The sequence below is a fragment of the Heliangelus exortis genome, chromosome 1, assembly GCF_036169615.1.
Source record: "Heliangelus exortis chromosome 1, bHelExo1.hap1, whole genome shotgun sequence".
Classification (NCBI taxonomy): domain Eukaryota; kingdom Metazoa; phylum Chordata; class Aves; order Apodiformes; family Trochilidae; genus Heliangelus; species Heliangelus exortis.
Window position 1 is genome coordinate 104030045 of NC_092422.1, and position 26337 is coordinate 104056381.

The 26337-nt window shown below is 46.6% G+C and overlaps 3 protein-coding genes across 5 annotated transcripts; 1 reads left to right on the forward strand and 2 right to left on the reverse strand.

The window, feature by feature from the left end:
* Nucleotides 1-1029: 1029 nt before the first annotated feature.
* ACP6 (acid phosphatase 6, lysophosphatidic) lies at nucleotides 1030-15418 on the forward strand. 3 transcript variants are annotated; one of them, XM_071756304.1, is made up of 10 exons: nucleotides 1030-1274; nucleotides 2085-2213; nucleotides 2298-2428; nucleotides 3098-3177; nucleotides 4019-4106; nucleotides 5592-5724; nucleotides 6441-6541; nucleotides 7846-7941; nucleotides 8148-8313; nucleotides 15299-15418. In XM_071756304.1, exons 1-10 carry the CDS (start codon nucleotides 1077-1079, stop codon nucleotides 15416-15418), a joined length of 1242 nt encoding a protein of 413 aa, XP_071612405.1. In that variant the 5' UTR covers nucleotides 1030-1076. The 3 variants fall into 3 exon arrangements, with proteins under 3 accessions (XP_071612405.1, XP_071612398.1, XP_071612416.1); XM_071756297.1 differs by lacking the exon at nucleotides 15299-15418 and adding an exon at nucleotides 8642-8813 and having other exon boundaries at nucleotides 1033-1274; XM_071756315.1 differs by lacking the exons at nucleotides 2298-2428; nucleotides 15299-15418 and adding an exon at nucleotides 8642-8813 and having other exon boundaries at nucleotides 1080-1274.
* BCL9 (BCL9 transcription coactivator) lies at nucleotides 14296-26159 on the reverse strand. Its single transcript, XM_071756283.1, has 7 exons — nucleotides 26043-26159; nucleotides 24107-24423; nucleotides 23010-23199; nucleotides 22389-22488; nucleotides 19747-21976; nucleotides 17944-18204; nucleotides 14296-16570 (listed from the first exon to the last, which is right to left on the reverse strand). Exons 1-7 carry the CDS (start codon nucleotides 26093-26095, stop codon nucleotides 15453-15455), a joined length of 4269 nt encoding a protein of 1422 aa, XP_071612384.1. The 5' UTR covers nucleotides 26096-26159; the 3' UTR covers nucleotides 14296-15452.
* LOC139801700 (uncharacterized) lies at nucleotides 26146-26337 on the reverse strand. Its single transcript, XM_071756327.1, has one exon. It carries the CDS (start codon nucleotides 26335-26337, stop codon nucleotides 26146-26148), a length of 192 nt encoding a protein of 63 aa, XP_071612428.1.

Here is a 26337-nt window from a genome sequence, read left to right on the forward strand (position 1 = left end):
GTGGTGGGAAGGAGAGGCCAGGCAAGCCAAGGCCCACTGCTCCCCTCACAGCATGTCTGCACCCGGCCATGCAAACTGAAACAGATCTTGTTTAGTAAACTCACAACGGGAAAAGTCCTCATTTAAACGAGAATGACAAAAAAAAAAAAAAAAAAAAAAAAAAAAAAAAAAAAAAAAGCTGTTGCTACATTTATGAACACATTGCAAACCTGCGTTGGTGAGGTTGAGGGGTGAGCCAGTACCGGCAGAGAAAAGAACAAACTACAGGGTAAAGAGCTCTTCCCTCCCTCAGCCATATGGAAGTGCAGAAAACCGGGAAGGGGAAGTTTCTCCCACTGCTCGTGATACCCCCCCATGGGCCGATTAGAGACCAAAGTGCTGCGCACAGGTGGCCGGACGTCTATGAGATTTGGGCTGAAAACACCATCCTCCCTCCCCAAAACTTTCCCTCCACACCCGGTGCCGTGCTGCGAGGCTGTGAACAGGAGGGACAAGGAACCAGGTGGGGAGGGACTCTGGGGCTCTCTCCCTCCTCACAAGCTCTTCCCTCGGTACCAAATTCAACGCCTCGGTAAGCGCCGTCTCTCCCACCTAAACGCCCCGCTCCGGGAGCCAAGTGTGCGTCGGCGGGAAAACCCATGAGGAAAACACAGGAGCCCAGAAGGACTCCTCCCTCTCGGGAAGCCGCGCATGCAGTCGTCGGGCCGCTTCCCCACAGAAAATAAATTTAAAAGAGACAACAGGCGGCATTCAGGCCGCAGGGCGGCAGCGCAGCCCCGCGCTCCCACCCGGCTCCCGGGGGAGCTGCCGTTGGCGGCCGCTGCGGGGCAGCCCTGGGGCAGAGGCACCGCGAGCCCCACCTGTCCCGGGGCCTCCCGTCGGGGCGCACCCAGCCCCTCAAGCCGGCTTCCCCGGCAAGCCCGCCCCACGGCGCGGCGCCCGCTGGGAGCTGTAGTCCGCCTCCCCGCCAGCGCCGCTCATGGGAAGTGGTGAGGGGACTTCGCTTCCCGTGGGCCCCTGCACCTCGGGCCGGCGCGGCGGTGCCGCCGTGTGCCGGCAGTGAGAGTGGCGCCGCTATGGGCTGGGGCACCCGTCTGGGCCTCCTGGGCGGACTGGCCCTGTGGGCGCAGTGGCGGCGGGGAGCGGCGGCCGCCGCCCAAGACGACGGCGTCCGGCGCAGCGGGGAGCGGCGGGACCTGGAGCTGAAGCTGGTGCAGGTGCTCTACCGGCACGGGGCACGCACCCCGCTGCGGCCCCTCCCGGTGGCAGAGCCGGTGAGGACCGTGCGGGACGGGACGAGGCGGGGCGGAGTGCCGAGGCTGCGGCAGGGTTGGTTGCTGCCTCGCTTCCGTCAGCTCGTAAATGTGTTTGGGTTTTTTTTTTCCCCTTCCCAAGGCACTACCGAGAATAAGTTTGGGGTAAACACGGGAATTTGGAAGTTTAAGTGGAGTAGCAATAGCGTGGTCCCACCGCACGGTAGCGGGACGGGTGATGGCAGGAGGGAAACATGAACTCTGCTGCCGCTGCTTCTGCTGGGAGCCCTCGAAGGAGAGGGGCAGGGGTGGGCACCCCAGGGAGGCAGCTGCTGCAGCACCGGTCATTGCTGCTCCCGGGGACTTCGCTCCTTGTGGCCCAGCGCTGAGCTCTTTCCATAGCGCTGCACCTTACAGCAGGCACTCGCCGAATGTGCCCTAACTTGCCTCCGTGTCATTGCGGTTGATCCATCGCCCCCACCGAGGCAGCCCCTGGGGCCGGCAGCTATTAGCTCTGGTAGTTTGCTAATGAGGCTTTGCAGTGCGTAACAAACAGGAGCAATAGCGATTTCATACAGGTTCTCCTGTGAGGAAAGGAATGCATCTGTCTGTGCATGATACACAGTAGATCAGCAAGTCCAGGATGCAGCACTGCTGTCACTGCTGCATGTGCTGCATGAAGAGATCAGATGGATCTGTGTTGTCTTATTGGCAGGACAGTAACAAGACAAGATTGGCAAGACAAGCACACAGTAACAGCCGCAGCACTTGCTTAATGCTCCTGAAAGTCCTCCTTTTCCACTGAAGCACCATTTGTTTGTTTTGAAACAGGTGGAATGGCATCCCACTCTTTTAGATGTCCCTGCTTGGACTAAGTTTGATTACATGGTGACTGACCTAAATGGAGGGCCTCAACCCCCTTCACCTGACGACAAGAAATACAAAAAGACCATATTCAGGGTGAGGCTGTCTCTGGATGTGTCTTGCTGTAGGCTTGCTTACTTCTGTCGTCCACTAGAGACCCTTCCTTCTCTTTGCTCTTAGGGTGGTGTAATTGCAGGACAGCTGACAACAGTAGGGATGCAACAGATGTTTGCCCTGGGGGAAAGGTTGAGGAGACGCTATGTGGAAGAAGTCAAGTTTCTCTCCCCAACATTTAAGCCTGCTGAGGTCTTGTGAGTCTCTCATTTTCCTTCAGAATCTTCTCTTGCTTCCTCCCCCCTAACAAGTAGCCCTGGGGAACTTTAGGACCTAGGGGAACTTTCAGACCAGCATACCTTCTCCATCATATAGCAGACTGGCTGGCCACTGGTCTTAATTTTTGCTCAGCCTGCAGAGCTCAGTACAAGAACTCGCTTATGACACAAAGCATGCTAGTTCCTGGCAGTCCTTAAAGGGATACTAAGGACAGCATAATCTCACCCTGCCTTTAGCCATTGACAGTGGTAGAATGTGCTTTATGGTGAGTGAAGAGATACAGGTATTTCTGGACCACAGTTTAACTCCCTGTAAATTACATAGCTAAAGTTCAGCGGGACAAAGTGCACTCCTGCTGCTCACATCAGTAGTGCTGGGAGTGTCTAATTTAGTATGAGATAAAAATCACAGCAGAGAAGCACCAGTTTTTTACCTACCTCTGCTGTCTCTCAGGGGAAGTTAAATGGCAGTTCACATATAGGTGTTGGTTTTTTAAGATAGGTATAGTAAGGCAAAATGAATCCCATCTCAGGATTCCAAAGCTACAATGAAAACAGAACCCTCACTTCCAGCAAGTCCTCCCCAGCTGCAACAGCATCAACGTGAAGGAAAAAGTACTACCTCACAATCTCTTTTCTCTCTTTCAGCATCCGCTCCACTAATATTTTCCGGAATCTGGAGTCAACACGGTGCCTTCTGGCTGGGCTGTACCAACAGCAGAAAGAAGGTTGGAGACACTTCTGACCAGTGGCTTTCCTTTCCCAGTCTCCCCTAGATGCACACTCCTCTGCACCCCTCAGCACTTCCTGGCTCATGGTTGTCACTGCTTTCCTGGTTCTTCTTCATGCCTGGCCTTTTCACCCATACTGTCCTGGTTCTGTATGTTCTTTATCAACTTGTCACTTGCTCCATCTCTTTGTGTAGTTTTCTACTAATTCTCAGCTTGGATCTGTTGCCATGAATGCTGAAGTTTCAGAGCTGCTGAGGAGGTTAGCATTAACCTGCTTGAGAATCAAGGGCAAAAAGTTCCAGACCCAATGTTCACAAGGTGCACGTTTGGAAGAAGTTTCTCAGAGAAGCCCAAGTGTCTCAGTCAGATGCATACCAAGATCCTTCACAAGTTCAGTATCTGGAGCAACTTTCAGCTGTATCCTGCAGTTGACAATACTGGGATACTTCTGACAAGAAGTATACTGACACGACTTGATACTTCTGTATCCTAGAAATACTCTTGGCTTTGAAAATCTTGCCTGTGCTCCCTCTTTATTCAGTTCCGGGATCGAATAGCAAAAGTAACTTGCTCCTTACACCTTATGACCATGAACTAGTTTTTGTCATATACAAACACTAGAAAAAATTAACACACAACTGAAAGCTTTACAAGGTACACAGCAGATATCCTTGTGGAATTAAGTGCTGGGTGCACAGAAACAAGGACAGTGGCTGGTGTCAGGGGAAATTGCCACTTGACAGCGATGGACTTGAGTACAAAGACTGAGAGTGATTAAAGCAGTCTAAAGACACACAGATGCACTAGTGATCACAGAAGCTTCCTTTTCGTTCCATAGGGCCTGTTGTCATTGTCACTGATGAAGCAAGCTCTGAAATCCTCTACCCCAATTACGTCAGCTGTCAGCGCCTGAAATACTTGACCAGGTAATTACCAGACAAACCTCCCCATATGATTTCACTGCTATTTCAACAGTAGTAATTTAAAACAGCATGTTTTCTTCCCATTTCCCAATTTCTTCCCCTGCCACTTACTGTTCTTTGGGAATGGTTAGCTAGTTGTATAAAATACTGGGTGAGCAGAGTCAAATACACCAAACAGTGGCACCAGGAGAAAAAAAGAGATTTTTTTCTTAAAAGACCAATTTAATTTAGTCTGTGACTAGCATACACTCATTACTAGCTACTGTACAGCTATTCCATGGCATTGCTGTAGGGCAGTCTAAATCCCTAACACACCATTCAAGTGCAAACATACTGGGCCTCCTTTTTATATTGAATTTCTGGTCGGGGGGTTATTACAACATTCCTGTCACGTTTATACCTTAAAGAAACTAAAATACATTCAGCCTTGACATTTAACAAATACTAATGAAGTAAAATAAGGAACATCCTACATAGAATGAACACGTCTGCAGAGTCAACTACTCAAAATACTTGGGCCAGGCTGGGCATGGGTTGGAAACAGAACAGGAGAAGGAAATGTATTATGGTGTATATAATGCTTGACTCTGCTGGCAAAGGGTTGTTCTTGACAGTGGTGAAGTGATGGCCCACAATCAGCCTCCTCTTGTAACAGCAACTGTTCAAAAGGGGAGTAAACTGCCAAGTTCTTCTGCTCCCCTTAGTTCAACAACTGCTCACATTTTGTCACTGCATCAAGGTGGATTTTTTTAAGATATAGTACCAAGTGCTGCCTCAGTTTACAGGCTACCTATATGCCTACACCTATATGCCAGAACTTCTAGCACATTTTATTTCAAATAGAAACTAGAGCTGTTCCTAAAAAAAATAAAAGGCAAACTTTTCCCATCTCCTCCCCAACAGATCAAAACCTATCTAACATATTTTGCTTGAAGTACCTGGCCAGCATGGATATTCTCAGCTAAAATTTTTAAAAATCTTGACAGTGTAAAGAGGAAAAGGGCTTCTAACAAAGCAGGAGCTGAATTTATGCTAGAAGTATCTTAAGTATTTCCATTTTCCCACACCATACAGCAATCAGTTCAAAGCTTCTACCCCTTCTCCTTTGATGAGGCAGCTAAAGGCTACTCCCTGAAGACATAGACTTATGTTCCAGTATGACCAGATCTGTTAACTGCTACACAGCCCTTGCTTATGAGAACCACTTCTGAGATGTTCACATCTCATCTTGGTAATTCTTTTCCCTACCTCTGTGAGAGCAAATAGCCAACTCTGGTCCTTCTCATCTGGACACAGTGTCCACACTGTGACTGAGACTCACACCATCAAGAATCCCTCAGTATTTTAAAAGGGGTATCTCTATCCTATCTCTTCTACCCTTCACTGACATGAGAAAGATCTGCTGGGCTGGGTGACAGAAAGAAAAGAAAAAAAAAATAGGAAAATCTGAAAAACTGAGAAGTTTTTGTTTTCTTAATTCCTGGGCAGCCAGACATTCAAGTATGCTCTGCAACAGCAAGATGCCTCTGATGACTTGAAAACAATTAAGGAGAAGATGGGTATTGATGGTGATCAGTCCGTGGATTTTTTTCTCTTTCTTGATAACATTCTTGCTGAGCAGGTGAGCTGAGGTGCATCTGTTGCATTGTCACAGAAAGAAGCATTACTTTATCACATACATGGAAGAAACCAGAGTGCCAGCACCCACCAATACCAGTGCTACTACAGTACCTTTCTATACAATCCAGAATGTTTATAGAATTGGCATGGCCTTTTTAAAAAGTGAGATGTGGAGTCAGCCTTGCTGTAGCATGGATGAAGACCCATCTCCAGTATTTATTTCCTACCTTGAAATCCAGTATCTCTTCAAGTGTAGTGAAATAGAGCCAAGAGAGCAGTTGATCCTTACCCCATTACAAAGTGTTTTTCCTTTTCTGGCATTTAGCACCTAACAGTCACCTAAATCCTGTTTCCAGCATACTCTGCATGAGACAGGTTGCTTCTGCTACTGGAAGGGAGCTGAGCATACTTGTACTCCCTTTACTATCTCTGTTTTGCTGGAGCTAATGGTAATAGGTCTAGCTGTCACTTGAATAGCTCAAGGCGGCATACATTCTTCACAGAGAAATGTATCCTCAAAAATAAGAGTCCATCATTTTGCTAAACAGAGAAAGCAAGTATTTATGTTTAAAACTATCCTAGAACTCCTCAGATGAATATTGTGGTACTGATGCTGTGACATGAACAGCTATTTTCTGTGGGCAATCATCTGTGTAGCTCCAGGCTCGGTTCAGAAAGGGGCAAACCCTGTTGTTAGGTTATGTTTTCTCCTTCCAGGCACACAGTTTGCCAAGCTGCCCTGTGCTGAAGAGCTTTCAGGAGACAGTTGAGCGTCGATGTGTTGACGTGCTGCTTGGCCTTCTGGAAGACGGCACAAGGTGATTGCCTGCATCCATGCCTCCTGTCTTGGGGGTTGTCTTAGGCTTACCCAGGGTAGATGAGCTATGCCACCTTACAGAGACAGGTAGAAGTCCTTTCTGACCTGCTGCATTCCCCCCCCCCCAGAGGCTACTGCCCTCTCATAATGTTTGTGTCTCAGCTGTCTAATTACAAACTCTGGTGCCTTGAGTCAGGAACATCAGATAGGACAAAGGAGTCCAGAATGAGGAGGCCAAGATGTGGAATTACATCTGGTTTGATAAAACTCTTGGAGAGAGTAGTTTCTGAGGAACAGGAGTAAGCCATGAAGGTAGGCAGTGGATGTCTCAATTGCCATGGTTGTTTTAAGTGAACCTGTGCAAATGCAGAAGAAAGTAGGAGATACTGTGCACTGAGGCTGCCCTTGCAGGCACACAACTCCAGTCTGAATGCCAAGTCAGGGAAGTTTATCCCAGGGATGGCACCTGCATAGCTGGGCTGAGAAGTGTTGATGCTAGCGGAAAAGGTGATGCCAGGCCCTGCACACATGTATCTACTTGCAAAAGAATCTGCTGCTACGTGCTGTTAATTACCTCCTCCACACTGTAAAGGTGGCCTAAGTTGCAAGCCTAGCAGGTAGTTTTCCTTTCAGATTCATTTGTGGCTGCCATATTCACCACATCTTCTCAGGTGGTGGTACAGGACTGGGTTTTCTATACGGGCAGTGGCCCTTAGCCTTTTCTGAGATCTTGGATACTGAAAGACTGATTTCTCCCACAACACCCAGGAGAGCTAACAAACCCATCTCCTCCACTTCCACTGCTGTATTCATGAGGTAGAGGGAACTTCTTCACACCACAAGCTGTCTAAAGATTTCTTTGTTCAATACAGGAAAAGATACTAATTTTTAAACATTGCCACTACCTTCTTGAATCCTGACCCACTTTCTGCCAAAGACCCCAACCACTTCAGCTACTGTTTAGCAGTTAACTAGTCATCTTCCCTCATTGAAAACCATGCATCTAAAAATCACAACTAGGGAAACCATCAAGCAGTTTCTAGGTTTCCCTTTATGTGGACCACACCTCATGAGACTGCTTGTTAACAGCAAGCTCCCTCCCAATTTGCAATCCCATTGGAATCTCTGTGGTGACTATGCAACTACTGAAATAAAAAAATAATCATGGGGACTGCATTTAATAGTTCCTGGCTACACTCAATACCTGTTACCAATTTGTAAGAGAAAAGCAAGTTCCCAGGTGTTTGTCTGAAATTACTTAATTTGAAGGTTAAAAAACCAGCTGTATTTATGTTTCTTTTGTAGAGAAACTCTTCAAATGAGTGTTGGTCTCCTGTTCCATACCTTACAGAAGAACATTACAGAAGCAGTAGATCCCTTATCTCCATCTGAAAAGGCCAGGTACAGGACAGATCTCTTCCTCTAGTAATTATAAATTGTGACTTGCTGTCAATGTGAAAAGCTGGTTCAGGAAGATGTTGGTTGAATGTGCTCATCTTCGAGAAAAAACATGAGTGCTACTGGTTACCCATGAAGGAACCACAGCTAACATTTTAGGTCTGGCTTAGTGTTTGTTTTGGTTTTTTTTTTTCCTTCATTTCTATCAGAAAGCTCATTCTCTATGCTTCTCATGACATGACCCTTCTGCCTCTCCTGGTGGCACTGGGCATCTTTGATCGGAAGTGGCCCCCATATGCTGCAGATGTGACCCTGGAACTGTATCGGCACCGGCGGTCCCGAGAGTGGTTTGTGCGCTTGACTTACTGTGGACAGGTAAGATCTCGGGGGCAGTCCTTGGTATGCATCTTGGGCTTTTGGTTTTGCCACACGTGTGTGAAGCTTTGGAACAAGACTTGTTCCAGGCATCCTGTCAAGCCAGATAATACAGTAAGACACCTACAGCACATTCATGGTAGCCAAGGTATCTTCCCTGTTGAGCTGGATATTGATCTAGCATGAGTTTAGGCATAGATTTTGAACCTCTGACTCTGGTGTCTTTGCCTCCACTGGCATAGTTCCCTGCCACAGAATGCATCAGTATCAGCAAAAAAGAGCCTTGGCAATACGTGGGATCTGTGATTGCGTCTCTTTGCCTTTGCAGGAACAAGTGGTGAAAGGATGTAGAGCAGGTCTTTGTCCACTTGAAGAATTTCTAGAAGTTCTTTCACAGTATTCAGTCAGCCCAGAGGAGTACAATAATCTGTGCTTCCGAATGGAGGAGAATCAGCAATATGACTCAAAAGTTATCTTAAAATAAAATTTTATTGTCACAATCTTGGGACTGTTTTTCTTTATACTCCTGCCAACCTTGCCTATTCTAGAGATATTTTAGATAAGGAGACTTCTTCCTACCAGACACAGGGTGGCACAGTGTCACTTGTCAGCAGCAAGATAAAAGCAGAGGTGTAACAGAATGGCTTGAGCTGACTTTGGAGGTCTCCTCAAAGCAGAGAGAGGCTGAAAAAAGCAAGAGACCAGAATTTTTTTAACAGTTCTTCTTCAGGAACACAAGGGAAAACACCTGTTCCTCATATGCTGGGGCTATGGGATGAAGCCCAGCTTGCTTGCTCTGTGCTATCAGCATTGACATAGTGATTGTTTGCATGTATGTTAAACTCTAGAAGCTGCTGTGCTTTTCCCCTTTCTTTGACATATTAGAGGGTTGCTCTGCAGACAGATGAACCTCCCAAACTGCATAGCATTTATCTACCCCATCTTCTTGAGGGCATTTCGTGCACACAGTCTTTCCAAAGGAACAGAAAGCCTTCGAACTTCTTCCCTACTCTCCTGTAATTATGGAAATTCTGCTATGAACATGCAAAACAACCACACTGGGACAAGTACAAGAACATGCACTCTTGATGAACTCTACTTAATGTGCTTTAAACAAGGAATTCTGGGGAGCTGCTATTGACTGCAGTTTTGGGCAGCATTGCATCTATTTTGCATTTGCTGAAACAGGAATATACCAGGATAGCCAACAAAAGTATTTCCATCTGAGATGATGTTTTTTCCTGTAAGACAGTATTAAGGATAATCATGTTGCCAAAATCTCCATTTTTAATCAGTAAAGAAAACTTACTGACTCACCTACTTCAGGATATGTGAAGGCAAAATAGGGGGACTGCTTATTAACACGACACTGCATCGTTTTAAGGGGTTCTGCATTACCCCTTCTCACTCAGCCAATGCAAGTCATTGACAGATATCTGACTGGAGGCACTAGAGTACCTTCTCGGTGAGGAGCGTGGGCTGGATTTACCTCTAACTCTTTCATTAGCCTGCCCCCACCACAATTACATGTTGACACCATGAGCAGTGAACAGAATAATTTGAATACTAACTACATTGCTGGAGGTCTCACTGAACTGCAATTACAATCAGTCAAAAAAGCAAACAAAACATTGTTATTTTCCACCAAGTTTTTATACAGCCTCAAACCATAATGCCATTATATAAAAATCAATGACCTACCCTTGCTTAAGAACACTGTGTTCTGCTCTAATCAAGCTCTCTCTTATGCACGGTATAAAGTACTTGGAGAACAGTGATGGAAACACGAGGTAAATGACTGCAAGTTATTTGTGAGGCAGGGACTGCTTGGGATAGGTATCATGCTTTGGCCATACCAGTAGACAAAACAGAAATGCATATACCTTCTCCTGAACAAGATCTAGGAACATCTCCCAGCAAAACTGACCAGCAACCAGGTTATAAATTGCAACACAGTCAAGACCCACCAAACACTGCAGCATTAGCTGTCCTAGTGCACATAAGAATGTTAAAGGGCACCGCATTCACACTGTTAAAATAATTAAAATAATAATAATTCTAGGGTAATGTATGTCTCAGCAACAGTGGAAGACACCAACCAGCTTCCTGACAGCAGATGGGAAGAAACCTCTGCTGGGAAATTCTTATTTTATCATTTTCCCTTATGGGCTTCCTGCAGTGCAGAACTGCAGGGCCACAATGGGCGTGATTGTTTCAGAAGGGGATTGGTGGGACAGTGGAAGAGTTTTAAGACCAAGGGACACAGGTAAGTGGGAAGTACTGAACTGCAAAAGCTGAGGCATTTCTGAGAAACGGAATAAAAACTTGTAGAAATAAACAATTTCCCAAAGAAACTGCATTTACACAAATAAGTCACCTCTGCTAGAACTAGGAAAGACAAATCCCAGGGGACAGAAAAAGAAATCCAAAGTTTTCTTATCCTGTGCTGTCAATACAAGAGAACTGCTGACATGAGCAGCTAACATGTTCAATCTGAGGTTCCCTCAAACTTGAACTGGAGCTGCTAAGCCAGGCTGGCCTGCTTGCCTACCTCCCTATTTTAGTCTCATGCAGTTAACTGAGACTGCTTTAATGCAGGATGGTCAACTTAAACCTAAGAAGACTTTTTTTTCCTGTTGCATTGCAAATGTATCCTGATGCAGTGTTTTACTTAAGGCAATGTTAATATAGCAGGTAATTGACAGCAAAAAATTTTTTGGGGTTTCTCCTCATGTAAAACACATGCTTTTAAAGTGTCCAGTATCCCAGACAAAATAGCATCACTTTTCTTTCCTGTCTCATGCTCTGACTCAAAAACAATCATAAGGGTAAGACCCAAGTGTGTAAATAAGTCATAAGGACCTACAACTTGTCACAAAAGGTTTGCTGGTTGAACAAAGGAGATCAAGATGATGGTAAGCTGAAGATGATGGTAAGGAACACTCCTGATCAGGCACTTTAATCTTAAGCAGAAAGAACATGATAAAACTAGGTGTTACATATCTATCACAACAAACAGCACTAACAGAAATAACCGGAAACTGTGGACTAGCTAAAAATGGAAAAACCTTTCAATTAGAGGTCACCTTGCTAGAAAGATGACACAGGGCATATGCAAGACAACTTACCTTTTTTAGGTTAAGAATTATTACCAATCAATACAGTGAAGTGTACTACAAATGTGGATCATTTCTTCTCAAGAAGTATCAAAATACTTCAGGTTTCAGCCAACAGCCTGCTAAGGCTGCGTGAGAAAAGCATTCACCATCACGAGTGCAGAACTCAGCCTTTTCTGCTACCAGAATGAAAAACAGCACAGTAGACACCCAGCATACTAAGCACCACTAAGATAAGCCCTATGTATACCATATTTGTAATAGTACCAACATTCTGGTATAAAAACTGCTGCTTTCCAAAAGCCTAAGTGTGTTTAGGTTTCATACCCTTCAGAAAGAGCCACAAGTTCACATCTAATTTAAGTCAGTATACGCATATTGTACCAGAAGTACCACCAGCATTCAAATCCCAACCAAGGCTGATGCAGATTAGATCTCCATATACTGGTCTCTCTACTGAAACGTTACCAGGAGGAGGTCAGGACTAAACTTGCAAAGCTGGCTACTTGTTCGTCATGTTCTTTGGTAGATTAGCTAGCCCATGATATAAGTACAAAGCTCAAGTTTATTTGGACAGTGCTTAAAAACCACCGGTGTACTTCACAGATGACCCGTTTGCAAAAGTCTACTACTTTAAAACAAACAAATTCAAATATTTTAAACTTTTGATTTAGCAGGCACATTACTTTGTGCTGCAGAAGTTCACCATCTGCTGGGTTTACCTTTTAAGTCTCTCCACACTCCGGCTGCGCAGCCATCTGGGATGAGATAATTTGAACAGCAGACTGTTTCCTCCCATGTTACTAGAGAGGAAGAGCAGCCAAGCATGTATGAATAAAGTCTATTTCATTCTTTCAAACAAAGGTGGAGGAGGAGGATTTAAAAGTTTAAAAAAAAAAAAAAAAAAAAAAAAAAGTAGGGTGATGGAAAGAAAACTAAAAATGGCAACCCCATTATCTGTCTTCTACTGCACCATGACTACCAGAGCTGAGTCACAGTTACTATTGATTATAAATAAAGCAGGAGAGAACAGAGCCTGACTTAGAGATCCCAAGGTGAATTTGCAAAGCTGGCAGCTAGAAAGCTTTTCCATTTGCAAAGCAAAAAGGGGAGAAGTAGAATCAGAGCAAAGCAAAGAATCTCAGTTTAAATCTACCAAGTAATTTTTCTGACCAGAGCCAGCTAATTAACACCTCTCATCCATCAGCCAGTGCAAACCAGGCAATGCCATCGAGGTTAACTGCACCTGTGTGGACTCACGAGAATCAACGTCTTCTGGCATTTTCTAGGAAAGATGCTGAACACCAGCACTTTAAGTTAGGTGGACACAGAATGAACTGTAATTATCCAGCATCTTTAAAATGTAACCTTTCATCATTAAGTGGATTTGAAACAGTGAGTTCCCCTTTTTCTAGAATCAGATACAGTCAGGTCATCCTTTGCTTCAACAAGCATATAAGACACTAAGACAGACACACACACAAAAAAAATCCAAATAAACCCTTCAGGTTACTTCTATGTTGACCAAGAAGTTTGCTTTGTTCAACACGGTAAAAACAGTCAGGTGTCTCTGCAAAGTGGCAACACTTAAAAAAGCCGCATTGTGACAATTCCCATGCACGGTCCTCAAAAGGGAGCAGCACAACCATTTAAAGAGGTAATGCCACTCTACAGAAGTAACACTGACTGTGTCATTGTCAACTCTTTCTAAAATCTTGACAAATGAATGCTCCAGGCGTGCTGCTTGTCTTCTTAGAGGGAAGCACCACAACATGCATCCCACACTTTGTCAAAAAAGTAATTCTCACCCAAAATCATCGTAAATTTGCATGACAGCACAAAGGTGAATTTAGAAGCAGACAACAGAAGGCTCACAGACTTCTTGCGTGCCTCCAACAGTGCAAGGATTCACTCTTTTTTAACATTAAAAACAAAACTTTGGTAAGCTGGCCACAGACAGCAATTCTTTTTCTACTTGTTAAGGATCAGTTACCTAAAAAACTCTCATGCACATGCACAATAAAGATACTCGTTCTCCACATGAATTTTCACACTAATAGCCAGACCTTTGAGGAAACTACTCATTGAAATCATTTCTAGTAACAATAAGCAGAAGGAAGAACAGATTACACCAGTGCTGGAGGACCAGAGAGCAGCCACAGAGCCCACTTCCTCACTCTACAGATCTCGGTCTGGTTCCTCCTGGTTTTCTCCAGGAGTGAGGCTCAGTTCCCAACCCATGTTTTGGCATGCAGTCTTTCACTTGTCATGGACAAAACCATAAAACCTTCTTGATGAAACTCTCAAAAGGCACATGTAAAAAGACTGGGGATTAGGAAGCAATCAATGAGAACTGTTGTAAAGCAACAATTTGCCCAGCAGGGTTGTCTTGAGAAAAATGTGCTCACTGATGATTTCTCTCTCACCTTTGTCATTTAAGTTCATCTGCTCCTGCTGTCTCAGCCTCTGAGAGACCCTACCCAATCCAAAGCCCCAGGGGTACACACAACCCCAGTGCCCCAACACAGCACATACTCCAGCACTCAGCAGGTAGACACCACTGCTTAGGGAAAGCTCTAAATCACATACCTTGTAATGCTGCAAACACTCACCTGGAAGAAGTGAAAGAAACAATGTTTCATCTATTACTTTAGAATAAGACCCTATTCTGAGGAAAATCAAATTCAGTTCAGGATTAAGTGAACAACAGTGCCTTGCAAGGAGCATGCAGCTGCCTAATGACCAGACTTTTAGGAGATGCCCTACCTTGCCCTGCACTGGCTGTGATCATAAGGAAAAGTAAAGTCATCTGGCCAGCCATCTGATGTACATGGGAACAACTGGACTGGATAAAGAAGACAGTTCATTTTTGTAAGAAACAATATATTTTATTTTTCTGACACCACAGCCCTGGCGAGTGGTTTTGTACCAAATTTAATGGAGGTTACACAGAACGTTTTACGCTGGGGAGGAAAAAAAATAACCACAAAAAAAAAAAATCCTGGATAACTTTTAGTGTCTGTTCCACTCCCACATTAATAAAATCACTTGGGGTTTCTAAGAAAAGGAGAACAGGAAACAGTGAGAGAGACTACTGTAGGATGTAACAGTGTCCAAGTCCAGCCCCTTCCTAAAAGTGGGAAGAGTCCCCACGTGAGGAGAGGCTCTCCTAGATTTACTCCTCAAAATAACACAATGTATTGCAGCTGCCATAGGAGGAGACAGAAGGGAGATGGAGAGAGAGAGGGTAAAAGAGAGAGAGAGAGAGAGAGAGAAAGAGAGTGAGAGTGAGAGAGAGAGAAAGAGAAAGAGAGAGAAAGAGAAGCCTATTTAATAAAGAGTGGGAGGGAGAGACAGAAGGTGCTGGACAGCACGCCATAATTTGAAAAATATGTCCTTAACTTATTATTTATTTCTTTTAAAAGATTCCCCTCACTGAACTTAAGTTCCTTTTTTTGTGCTTTTCATTAATACTCTGCTCTGAGGTCGTAGTTTGGTTTTTCTATACATTGGAGTTGAAGGAAAATAGTCCGAAGTTCTGAAGATGGATTCTCCACCTAAAGTAAACAGCCTAGAATCCCATTCTCCTTTCACCCCAAAGACTAAAGTCTCTGCTAAAATCCCTTTTACAATATAGTACAGTACACAAAAAACCCCAAAAATAACCGAGAGTCCTGGGAGAAGCCAGTCCGAAGGACGTAAACATACAGAGAATGGTGCAACTTGTGACAAATGGCAATTCTCAAAATACAGCTACAGATTCTCAAAGCAGGTGCCGTCACGGGATACCCAAGTCCACAAAAATAATTTTTAAAAAATAAATCTTAAAAAAAAACAACCTGTTAAAATGAATAATTTTTTTTTTTCAGGTAATTCCATACATTCGAGATTTCCCAAAGCATCCTCTGGTCTCTTTTCACCTATTGCATGGCCAAACCGTACTCCTGAAGCTCCCAAAAAAGCCCTCAGGACTTGGAATCTCATCTTGACAAGGATCAGAACATCCAGTCTTATGGTAGCAGCTTAAAACATCATGTTCCCTGGGTTTCCAGGGCCTTGGCTAAATCCTCCCATGCCAACGTCAGCAGCCATACCTCGGGGCCTCATCTGGGGGGGAATCATGATGTTTTGTTGGGGTCCCATCATGCCCTGCATTGACATCATCATACCAGGTGACCCTACAGGGCCCGGGTGGCTGTACAGCCCCGCGGGGGCCCGGTCCTTGCCTGGGATCATGCCCACAGCAGCCACGGGGTTGCTCATCAGAGCGGGCTGGCCAGGCATGGCCGTTTGTGCTGGTGACATCATGCGGTGGTGTGGCCCCATCATGCCTTGCTGCAGGAAGGCGGGAGGTCTCATCGGGTTATGACCCGGCATGGATGGTGCTGTCCCAAGAGGGATATCCGGAGTTCCCACCGGCCCGGGGCCCCCCATGCCAGGTAACGTTAGTCCCATCCTTGGGGGCTGCTCTCCTATCATCCCCTGCATGTGGGAGAACCCGGGCCCGGGACCCTGGGGCTGCTTGCGGCCTGGCACCTCCCCACGAGGGAAATACTGTAGTGTCTGGCTGGGCTTCTCCGACGGGATAATCCTGGACAGGTCAAACTCGGGTATTCCCGTGGCTCCGGGACGGATCACCTCTTGCAGCTCTGGATCAGTGAAAACCGAAGGCATATTGTTTCCAAGAACAGTGAAGGAGTCCGGACCGCCAGGGCCTCCAGTCTTGCAAAGTGCTGGATCTGTCGAACTTTGGGGCAGGTTGGTAGGACGCCCCAGAGGTCCTTCTCCGTGGAAGCCCATTCCCGCTGGGAAGTTGCCTTGTCCACCGCTGGGCCCATTATGTGGAAATGGCACCTGCTGTGGAGGGGATTGTACGGGAGGGAACCCCTGTGGGAAGCCCAGGCGTCCTTGAGGTACCATTGGAGACTCCTGGGAACCGTGCCCCATCATCGGATTGTGTGACATCAGGCCAGGTCCCACAGGGACCCCGTGAGGAGGTATATTGGGTCCCATGGCATTTGGAGAGGGCATCTGATTGTTGTGGGAAAGAGGCTGGGTCATTCCCATTGGGCTAAGGGTTGGCATTGGACCCACTGGGTTTGGACCTGAAATTCGAGGATTCTGAGAATTAATGCCCATTCCTAGGAAAGAAATAAGGAATCACATTTAGGTAACAGACCATGATAATCAACAAAATTATCAGAGAGCTTCCTGCAAAGTTACCACCCACACAAAAAAACCCCTGTGCTACTAAAAAGCATCAGTGCTGGCTCTTAACTGGAAAACTGATTCCACCTGCACAGTAGACTTCCTAAGCTTGCCACTGACCTTTCAAAAGGTGTCTAGACAAGTCTGCTCTGTTAGGAGGCTCTCAATTCAACTCATACCTTTACTACTTCCCTGGAAATCTAAATGACACAGGCAGTAATAAATATGTCTGTGGCAGATTATCAGCATATGGACACTTGTCCACTGGGAGGTGACTCAGTCTCCTTTCAAAGCTCAAGAACTGATGAATCAGGTAATCCTCATAAGACTAGGAGGTGACTATCAGTGAGGTTAATGAGCTATCATCATGAACTTATTCAATTAGCCTGCTTCCCCAGGTTCATTCAGCCACTCTGATCATTACTGCATGAATCAGACAGCAAAGCTACAGGTAAACTCATCAAGAATTCATTAAGAGTTGCTGTTCTCATGAAACATCCACTCATCCTCTCTTTCATCTATATTAATTCAACTGGATGGAAGGGCCACAGCTTACTTTTGTATTAAATATGTACCCACGAACATTAAGTTACCATCAGGGATTGGATTTCTCATATAAAAATGCTCACCCACATGACAGCCCAAAAGGACATTTTATTTTACTTTTTCTTTAAATCTCTTGGGTAGGATCCGTGACAGTTTCCCTCAGTCCTGGGCTAAAGACACCTGCCATTATATATGCCCTATATGAAAAAATGTATGCTTTTAGAAAACACCCTAACACTCTTCTCTAACAAAGGCAATCCACAAAAAAACAGGGGAAGACCAGATGATTCCGTGTCAAAAAAAAAAAAAAAAAAAAAAAACACAAACCCAAAACAAACCATCAACAACACACAACAAAAACCACCAAACCTGTGAAGCTTCTATGACAATGCCTTAAGACAAGGGAAGAATGGTTTCCTTTAGGTAACATGTTGTTGGTCTGCTTATTCCCATGAGCAGCCCTTCACTCACACAAGTAATTCCAGTTTGCCTGAATGGAAATCTCTCCAGCACATTAGGGTTTTCCAGATTAGACACTTTCTGAAGAACAGACACTTTCTGAACAGAAAAAGCACTGATTGCAAGGAGAATTTCCACCTCCCCATTTCAGAGAATTGCAACTGCCTTCCTCAAAAACAACCCATGGCTGTATTTCATAAGGCTTTTCCCTCTCATCACCTTAATTTGATGAAACTTACATAAAAATCACCCTCAGTGTACTGCCTGATAGCTTGAGCTACTGTTCCTTTGAGTTTCTTACCTGGTACACTGTTCATAGGTGGCAAATTTGGGGAGCGTGCTGGAGGGGAGTCATCATCCGAGCTGGCCACAGTTTTGATGGCATCATGATAGAGTGGTGTAGAGCTGGGCATGGCAAATTTGGACATCCTGGACATCATAATGGAGAGGGGATTCTGGGAGAGGGTCGGCTCTGGAGGCATTGTGTAAGGACTGCTAGAGGGAAGATTCCCAGGGAGAGTCACAGGAGCAGACTGGCTGACTGTGGAAGGAGGTGGACCACCTTGGGAAAAAAGGAGGCAGCAAAGAAAAATACTTTTATTTTTTTTCCTTATCACATGTTTTCCCTAAGTCACGCTCTTTTCTCCTAGAAATCTCAAGAAACAGCACCCCCTTTTATTGCAAGGGGCCACCTGACTAATGCAGTCAATGCCTGTGAAAGGTACCCAGAAAAGTAAGCCTACTGGTCAAAATCATTAACATTTGTTATTCTGTATCCTGCGCTTGTACTGGAACTATCTTGAGCTTCTCCAAATCCACATATAGAATTATCAAGTATGTCTGAAGATCCTACTATTCAATTTCTATACACTGAAGACCCAGGTACCAGGTCTAGTACCTTTGAAAATCAAAATCTATAGTCAATTAGCCCACTGACCATCAACTGTAACTCCTTTCCCTTTTTCTTCAGAAGGCATCAAACAAGCACAAGACATAGGCAGCACAACAAAAGCTTTAGCAGGTATTATACTAAGACATGCAAGCAGACTTCTGACAAGCTGCACCAGAAACTCCCTTGCTTATGTTTCACTTCGTGTTTTACATACACATATTTACTGCTCATTCCAGTTACAGAAGTGTTCTCTGCACCTATTAACATCATCCTTTGCTCTCTCAAAAGTAGAAATAGCTGCACTTCCCATCTCCTTTGTTCTTCACCAATTAATTTCATGCCACCCAGACCACATTTAAGGAAAGATGCTAAACAGAAGCTGTACTATCAGTGAACATTCACTGCACATTCCTTAGCCCCACCCCTAGAGAATACAAAAAAAGCCATTTACACTTTGGAAGAGCTACATGTAAAAGTGTTCATTAAGCACAACATTAGGCACCGACTAAAGCATTCACATTTCCGACTTGTAGCCACTTAGGCTCACACTGGGCATGGCCTCATCAGCCATGTGGGATACCACTATCCTGGCTCCCCTCCTGAACACGGACACCTGGCCAGAAACCCCTCCCAGCGGGTGTGAGGGGTTACCCTCCTTGCCACTGCCACTCCCCCAGCAGGCACTCCCTCACCCCCCAGCCCCAGCTGGCACCCCTGGCATTTCCCACAGCAGTGCTCAAGGACAAGGTGGTCACCCTGCTGCCACCTGGCCCCACCAGGTCTACAGACCTCCCAGGAGGCTGCAGGGGCTGTAGTGCTAGCAGCATGGAGAGAGCCAGGTGGAGCATGCTCTGGGGCAAGCCCCAAGAAGGTTTGGGAGAGGGAAGGGGGAGGCACAGGTGTGCTGCTGACACCCCACAGAGTTTTGAGAAGCAGATGGAGCAGTGCCAGCACCTGCAGCCCGAGGTCCCAGCATCTGAATGACCAGCGTCCCACCTTGACACACAGAAGGCACCGTGCAAACCCACAAATACAACAGGAGGAGGAAAAGCACTTGTGTAAGCACCCAGCTGACCCTAATCACAGTCTCCTGCCAAACATCATTCAGCTTCCACCACCCTGCAAGAAACCTCCTCCCCCCCTTGCTGGACACCTTGGGGTAACCCAACGCAAACTGAAGGGCCAAACGTGGCTGGGAGAGGCCGCACTCACCCGACTCCACATTCCCCAGCATGGCTGGAGAAGACATTGTGAGAGATGCCTTGTGGTTTGGGGGAATCCCAGGGCTCTGCAAAGGAGGCTTTGGAGACGAAGTCCATCCAGGAGAAGGTGCGGGAAGAGACGGAGACTTGAGGTGGACAGGAGAAGCAGCAGCAGATCCCAAGACGGGGGGAGATTTAATGGAGGCAGCGGCAGCCGCGGCAGTGGGGCCCGCAAGCATTCCTGCCAGCTGGGAGGGTGTCTGAGGGGATTTGAGGTTCCCCGAGGGAGACCCCATCATGGGAGACTGGACCTGGCGCATCGTAGGGGACTTCAGAGGGTTGATTCCTGGCGAATGCACCTGACCAGCTGCAGAGATATCCAAGGGCTTGCGGCCAAGGCTGCGCTGTGCAGGGGGAGCAGTGTTGAGGCTATTGGGGTTACTGGTGGGATTGAGAGGTAGTGGCGGCATGTGGCTGAGCCGGTTGTTAGTCCTTTGGTCAGGCCCCATCTGTTCTCTGAGATTTCGGAGACCGACTCCTGGGCCCTGAGACATGGGAAGGAAAGGCCTGGGACCCATGCCATACTCCTGCTGCGGGTGCTCCCCAAATGGCAGTGGCACCATTTTCTGCTGGGAGGAGAGCATCTCTGAGACACCAGGGCGAAGTTTCATCATCTCTTCTGGCCCAACTCCTGCCTCCCTCAGCTTCTGAGGGACCAGGGGTGGGTTGGAGCCCATGCTGACATTCATGCCCATGTCCCCCTTCATGCTGCCAGGACCCATTCCAAACTCCAGCTCCCTGCTAGAGCCCATTTGTGGGGGAATGCCTTTCGGGAAGTCCCCCCTGGAGGGGCTCATTGGACCTTCCACTGGCATGCGAGGGAAGATGGGGTTGTTCCCAGGCTCCATGTGTCTCTGAGAGGGCATCATTCTGTTTATCTCCATGCCGGGCCTAATGCCTTCCATGTTGAGGCCAGGAGGGAGACCCATCTGTTTCTCAGCCAGCTGCTGCTGATAGAGCTCCTCAGGCAGACCTTGTGGATTGGGGAACCGCTCCCCTCGGCCGGGGCCACTGAAGACACCCTGGCCAGGGGGGAAATTTCGGCCATCTGGGATTTTTGGCACATCATCTGGCCAACTAACTCCCGAAAGCCCAGGCCGAGAGGCAGGATTTGGAACACCAGGGCCCTCCATGTCAGGGTTCATCATTCCTGCAAAACCAGGCAGACGCATCTGGCTCCCAGGCATGTTGGGATGAGGGGCCATGCCTCTGGGAGGCAGAGAGTGAGACATGTTCATGCCTTCAGGAAAGGGCTCTGGACCCCCAGGTCCCCAGCCCTCCCCAGGGGTCATCTGGTAGGGAGGGGGAGGACCTCGGACCACTCCACGAGGCCCATGCTGATGGACCATCATGTCCTGCAGTGAACACTGCTGCACAACCACCTGCTCTTGCTTTCTTCTCTTCTCCTCATAAAACTCCTGCTGCAGCTTGAGCCAGGCCACCTGCTCCGGAGTCATGTGGTCCAGGTGGTCTGGGCCTATGGGTCCTGACTGGGAGTTCATTGGTGGTGGTCCCATTTCATCTGGGGAAAAGGGCATGTCCCTGTGCCCCTGAGGGCCAAACGGAGCCCCTCCATCTGTCCGAGACCCTGACCCTTTGCCTAAACTTTGGGATTGAGCCATCATGGCCTGTATTGGCCCTTCAGGTTTCTTTTGGGGACCATCCAGCACCCCAGCATTTGGGGGTGGCCCCCCACTTTGCCCTCCCGCAAACTCCTTCTCATCAGGGAAGAGCATGCGCTGTATGTCTCGCAGGGTCTGCAAAGAGCGCTCTCGATGCTCCAGCTGCTCCTGTGACAATCCATCGGGATTCTCACCCAAACTGGATGGGTCCCCGCCAGACACCTGCTGGGGAGGACCTTTGGGGTCTGCAGCAGAGCTATTGCTACCCTGGGAAACGGGGCTAACGGCTCGATTATTGGGGGTTGAACTCTGTCCAAATCCTTCCGTCTGCAACGGGGTAGAGTTGGCAGGGCTGCCCACAGACATCACTTTGCTTTCCACGTTGGGACTGTCCTGATCTATGGGACATGGGGGGGCGGTGGATTTGGATACCGGCGCTGACACAGGTGGAGTCGGCTGCATTTTGGCGTTTTGGGGAGGGTTCTGGTCCTGGGCAGCAGGGGGCTGGGGCTGCGGCACGGGCTTGGGTTCAGTCCGAAGTGCAGTGATCTGGGGATTCTGCAAGAGAAAACCATATGCTGTGTCTCACTCTTTTTTACAGCCATGTCGCATAAGCAGCAGTGCAAACAAAACATCCTGTCTCAACCTCACTAGCCTGCACTTGGCAAGGAAGGGCAGCCTTAATGCAGCTATGACAGAGCAGCATCTTGACCGTGAAGAAACTTATTTTGCTCAAGCATTACAGCAGGTGCCCCTTGCCTCCTGCTAGCTTTGCATGAGCAATGGGTCAGAAACAGACTACCCAAATATTCCAAGACTCAGGCTCATCTCTGGATGATCCAAGATAATTCTTTCCAGAAGGCTAGAGCCACTATTTCTCTCTTTAGAGTGTAAATAATCAGCCATTTCTCTGAATCACACACACACAAGTACATTTGACGTTTCCCACCCACATGCAGGTATTCCCTACCAAGGGTAGAGTGTTTCGTTCCGCCTTGCTGTTTGAGATGTTCTGTATATGAAAGGACACTATGGTTTCCACTTGTCCCTTCAGCACAGCTTCTGCAGCCCTGAAAAACAGACAGGCATATGCACAAATCCAGTCAAAGCTAGGAATAAATTTTTCTTCTATTCTTCAGATGGCAGATGGGAGAAAGACTGATTACATGTTTCACTCTAGGTGAGTAGCAAAAGAAAAATGCTTACATCTACAAACTCAACAGGTTTCATGTCTCAGTTTGGGCCATCTTGGCTGCTACTCACTGCATGGATTGCAAAACAGTATCTGCAAGCATTTGCCAAAAAAAAAAACAAAACCCAACAAAAAAACACAAAGAAAAAAAAACCAAACAAGCCCAAAACCAAACAAACAATAAACCAAAACAAAACAACAAAACCCCAGAATACCTTGAAGGAATAAATAATCCCTCCTCAGAGGGCAAGACATTTTCCCTTCCAGCATCACCAAAACAAGCAATGACTTTTTGCTTTAAGAACACACTTGATGGAGAGAGTGCACTTGAGAATCCTAAAAAGGGAGCACAAACGTAAGCCGTGCTCCCTGAAAACATTCAAGCATCTACCTACGTACTTGTTGGCCATCTCAGTAGAGAACACGTAAACCACTTTGGATGGAGTCTTCTGCCCACTTGCCGGCTCCAAACCAGCGGTCAGGCCATGGGAAGGTGTGGAAGACCTTGGGGCTGAAGTATTCGAAGGTGTCATGGAGTGTGGTGTGTGCTGAGAATCCTGGGACTTCACATGATCAGCAGAATTGCAGTCTGGAAGGGGAGAAAGAAGAAAGGAATCACTGTCTCAAGAGCATTTTGGAAATAATTTGTGGAAACTCATCAGAGCTATTGCTCCTGAAACTTTCGGCATCTCCCTCAAGTAGTACTAAAGGCAATTCTTCTATTACACTGTGTATCTTTCCCCAAATGCCAACTGCCCTTCAAGCACCACTGGAAGAAAGCTCATCTTGTCCCTTTCCAAGGCAAGTGGCAGTTCCCAGACCTGACCTCTTTGAATTCTCTAATTGCCACACAGAAGAGCAGGAAAATTACACTCCAGATAAACAAATACAAATGTGTCCACATCCAAGGAAAACAGCTGTTGCAAAAAACTTTACTTTTTTTTTACTTCAGCCACCTTAGCCAGGTGGCTTAGCAAATGGACAACAAAGTAAAGATGGAGAACTGCACATCTAGTCTCTTTTTGCACTGCCTAACAGGGGCAATGTTGGAGCCAGGAACAGAACACAGAAACCCCAGCTCTCTAGCTTATGTTACCAGTCAGGATGCTACAGGTTACATATCTGTGTTGACAAAACAGGCTTGCATATTGTTCAAACCCCCAGTAACAACAGCGAAGTTCCTGAAAGGCCAAGGCCAGAAGGAAACCAACAGGTTGCATTTGTACTTTCAAATCCTCTAGGGAAGTTTAAGAGTTACAAAGCAACTTTCCCACCAGAGTAAGGTCTGTACTTTAACTGAGAGTGAACAGGTCATGTACTGATGCCAGCTATGACAACCTCTCCTCTTTGCCTGCTCTCAAGACCTTTAGACTTCATGGGATGCAACTTTCAGAACCTCAGACAAATGTTTTGCTAACACTTGCATATCAATTCTCCATCTCATAGAGGGTTCAGACTAATTGTCTGTGCCTGCACATGAATCCTAGCAAACATACCTTTGATTTCAGGGTCATCATTAGGAGTCCCAGCTTCCCTCTGTTCAAAGGAGTCTGCTGAAATGCTCCTCTCTCTCTTGCCCTTCCCCTTGGCACCATTTCCAGCCCCATTCTTCAGCCCCATGCTCCCACCTGGGCCAGGGAGCACTTTGGGAGGGTGACCTCCACTTTTGGGGTCACAGGGAGAGGGCTGAGATTGGCTGGTGGAGCCCCCTTGTTTGCCCTGATTGGAAAATTTGGAATCCAGCTGGGGGTTGCCAGACGGGGACATCACTGTAGGGGGACGGACCATCACCTCCTGCTTTGATTTGGGGCTACTAGGAATAGAGAGAAAAAAAAAAAAAAAAAGAGAAAAAAAAAAAAAAAGGAAATAGAAAAAAAATTAATCGACAAATCACACCATTGATTCATTCATTAATTTAACAGATTAGAGAAGAGAGAAGTAGAAACAACCACTGCCACCTTTGCAAGCGAAGACAATTGCTGACAAATTAAAAAATGCCTGCAAGCTTAGAGTCATGCAAGGTGGCTTTTTTCAACATGCCCTGAAAGGGTTATTATCCAAGATGGGATCTCATTGCTCAAGAAGCCACCAGGGCAAGCTACAGACCTGCCACATCCCAGAAACTATTGTCACATGAGGACCTACCTCTGGGGCTTCTGTCAATAAAGACAACGGTTTCTATGTGCACAGAGAAGCACCTCACACCAAGACCAGCTCAGAGTAAACAAACAAGGCACAATAAAGTTCACCTCACCAACTCTCCTGAACCCCAACTATACACGGCAGCTCTGATCAGAGAAGACCACCCCACACCCCCTTCCCTTGCACCTCCCTATCCAGTTCTACAGGGAGCACAAGGAAAACCCAGCATTACTGCAGCATTCATCATACATTGGGGCGAGCTGCCAGGAAAACACAAACCTCTGACCGTGAAAACAATTAAACCAGCTACAACCTGCCTCTGAATAAGGTAAGAGAAGGATACCATCTCCCTGCACGCTCCTGCAAAATGGGGCAGATGAAGCTTAATATGCCAAAGGAGATTCAGAGTCTTTCCTCCCAACTTCCATTCAGAAAATTGCATCCTAAAAATATTTTGCTCCTCTGGGTTTCACAGACATGTTAGCCACCCCCTTCCTCCTCACTCTTCAGTTATTCCATCATGATCAGATCTTTTGCACTGTTTTTTCGCCATAACCACTACCACTTCCAACAGGCAGCACTTGCTAGCATCCTCACTGTAGGACTTCCACAACCTGCTTCCTCTTCTGGACAGGTAGCTGACTCTGAGGCATTCCCTCTGAGTTACTCTCAAGCTTCAGATGACCTCTAGAAGTAAATAATCAAACTTGACAGTGCTGTCAAACAGACCATTCTGTGTCCATGAATCCCTGAACACTGCTTCCCTTCCATATTTTTCCCATTCCAAATTAGCAGAGAAGAGATGCTAACTTGCTTCACTGGCAGGTGAGGATCTCAGTTCACAGCTGATCAGTTCTACAGCCCGTTCAGGTCCATAATATGGAGGAAGTCTTTTGTGTGAAAGTACAGACAGAAAGACCTCCTGCTGCTCAGCTACCCCTTGTGGAAACATAATTAGAAGTGGGGGAAGAAAAAAGAACAACAACTATAAACAGCACGTTCACTCTCCTACAGTCTATTCAGACACCTGATAGGAGGGAAGAGGACGTAAATAGAGAATTTGCACCTCACAGGTTTAGAGCTTTCAGCTCATCCTGGGACTAAGACATGTAGAAGCTCATCAGCACTGAAGAAGCTCAGCCAGCACACAAGTACACAGCAGGTCTGACGGGAGCACAAAGAAGGACCACTAAGTCACACACACACCAGCCCTTGGCGAATCTTGCAGCAGAGCAAGGAACAGCATCATTCACAAATTCAGAGCAGCTGACCACAGCCTCTTTTCCTTACCTCTGTGTGTTGCCTGACGGGGAGTTCCTCACTTTGGGGTTACTGGAATGCATTGACAGAAATCCTGAGCTCACAGTCTCACACACAGGCAGATGGGCTCTCCTCAAGTTCCTCTGGGGAGCGTGCCGCCAGAGGCAGCGTCGAAGCACTTCCTGCCACCCGCTTCTCTCAATGTTGGCTGTCTGCTTGCCTTTTTTCTCTTTGCTCCTCTCTGGTTTTGCACTGGGTGCTTCCCTCCTGCAGCTCCAGCATTCTCTAGACTTGTGCCTCCTGCTGCCCAAGGGAAGTCTCGCAT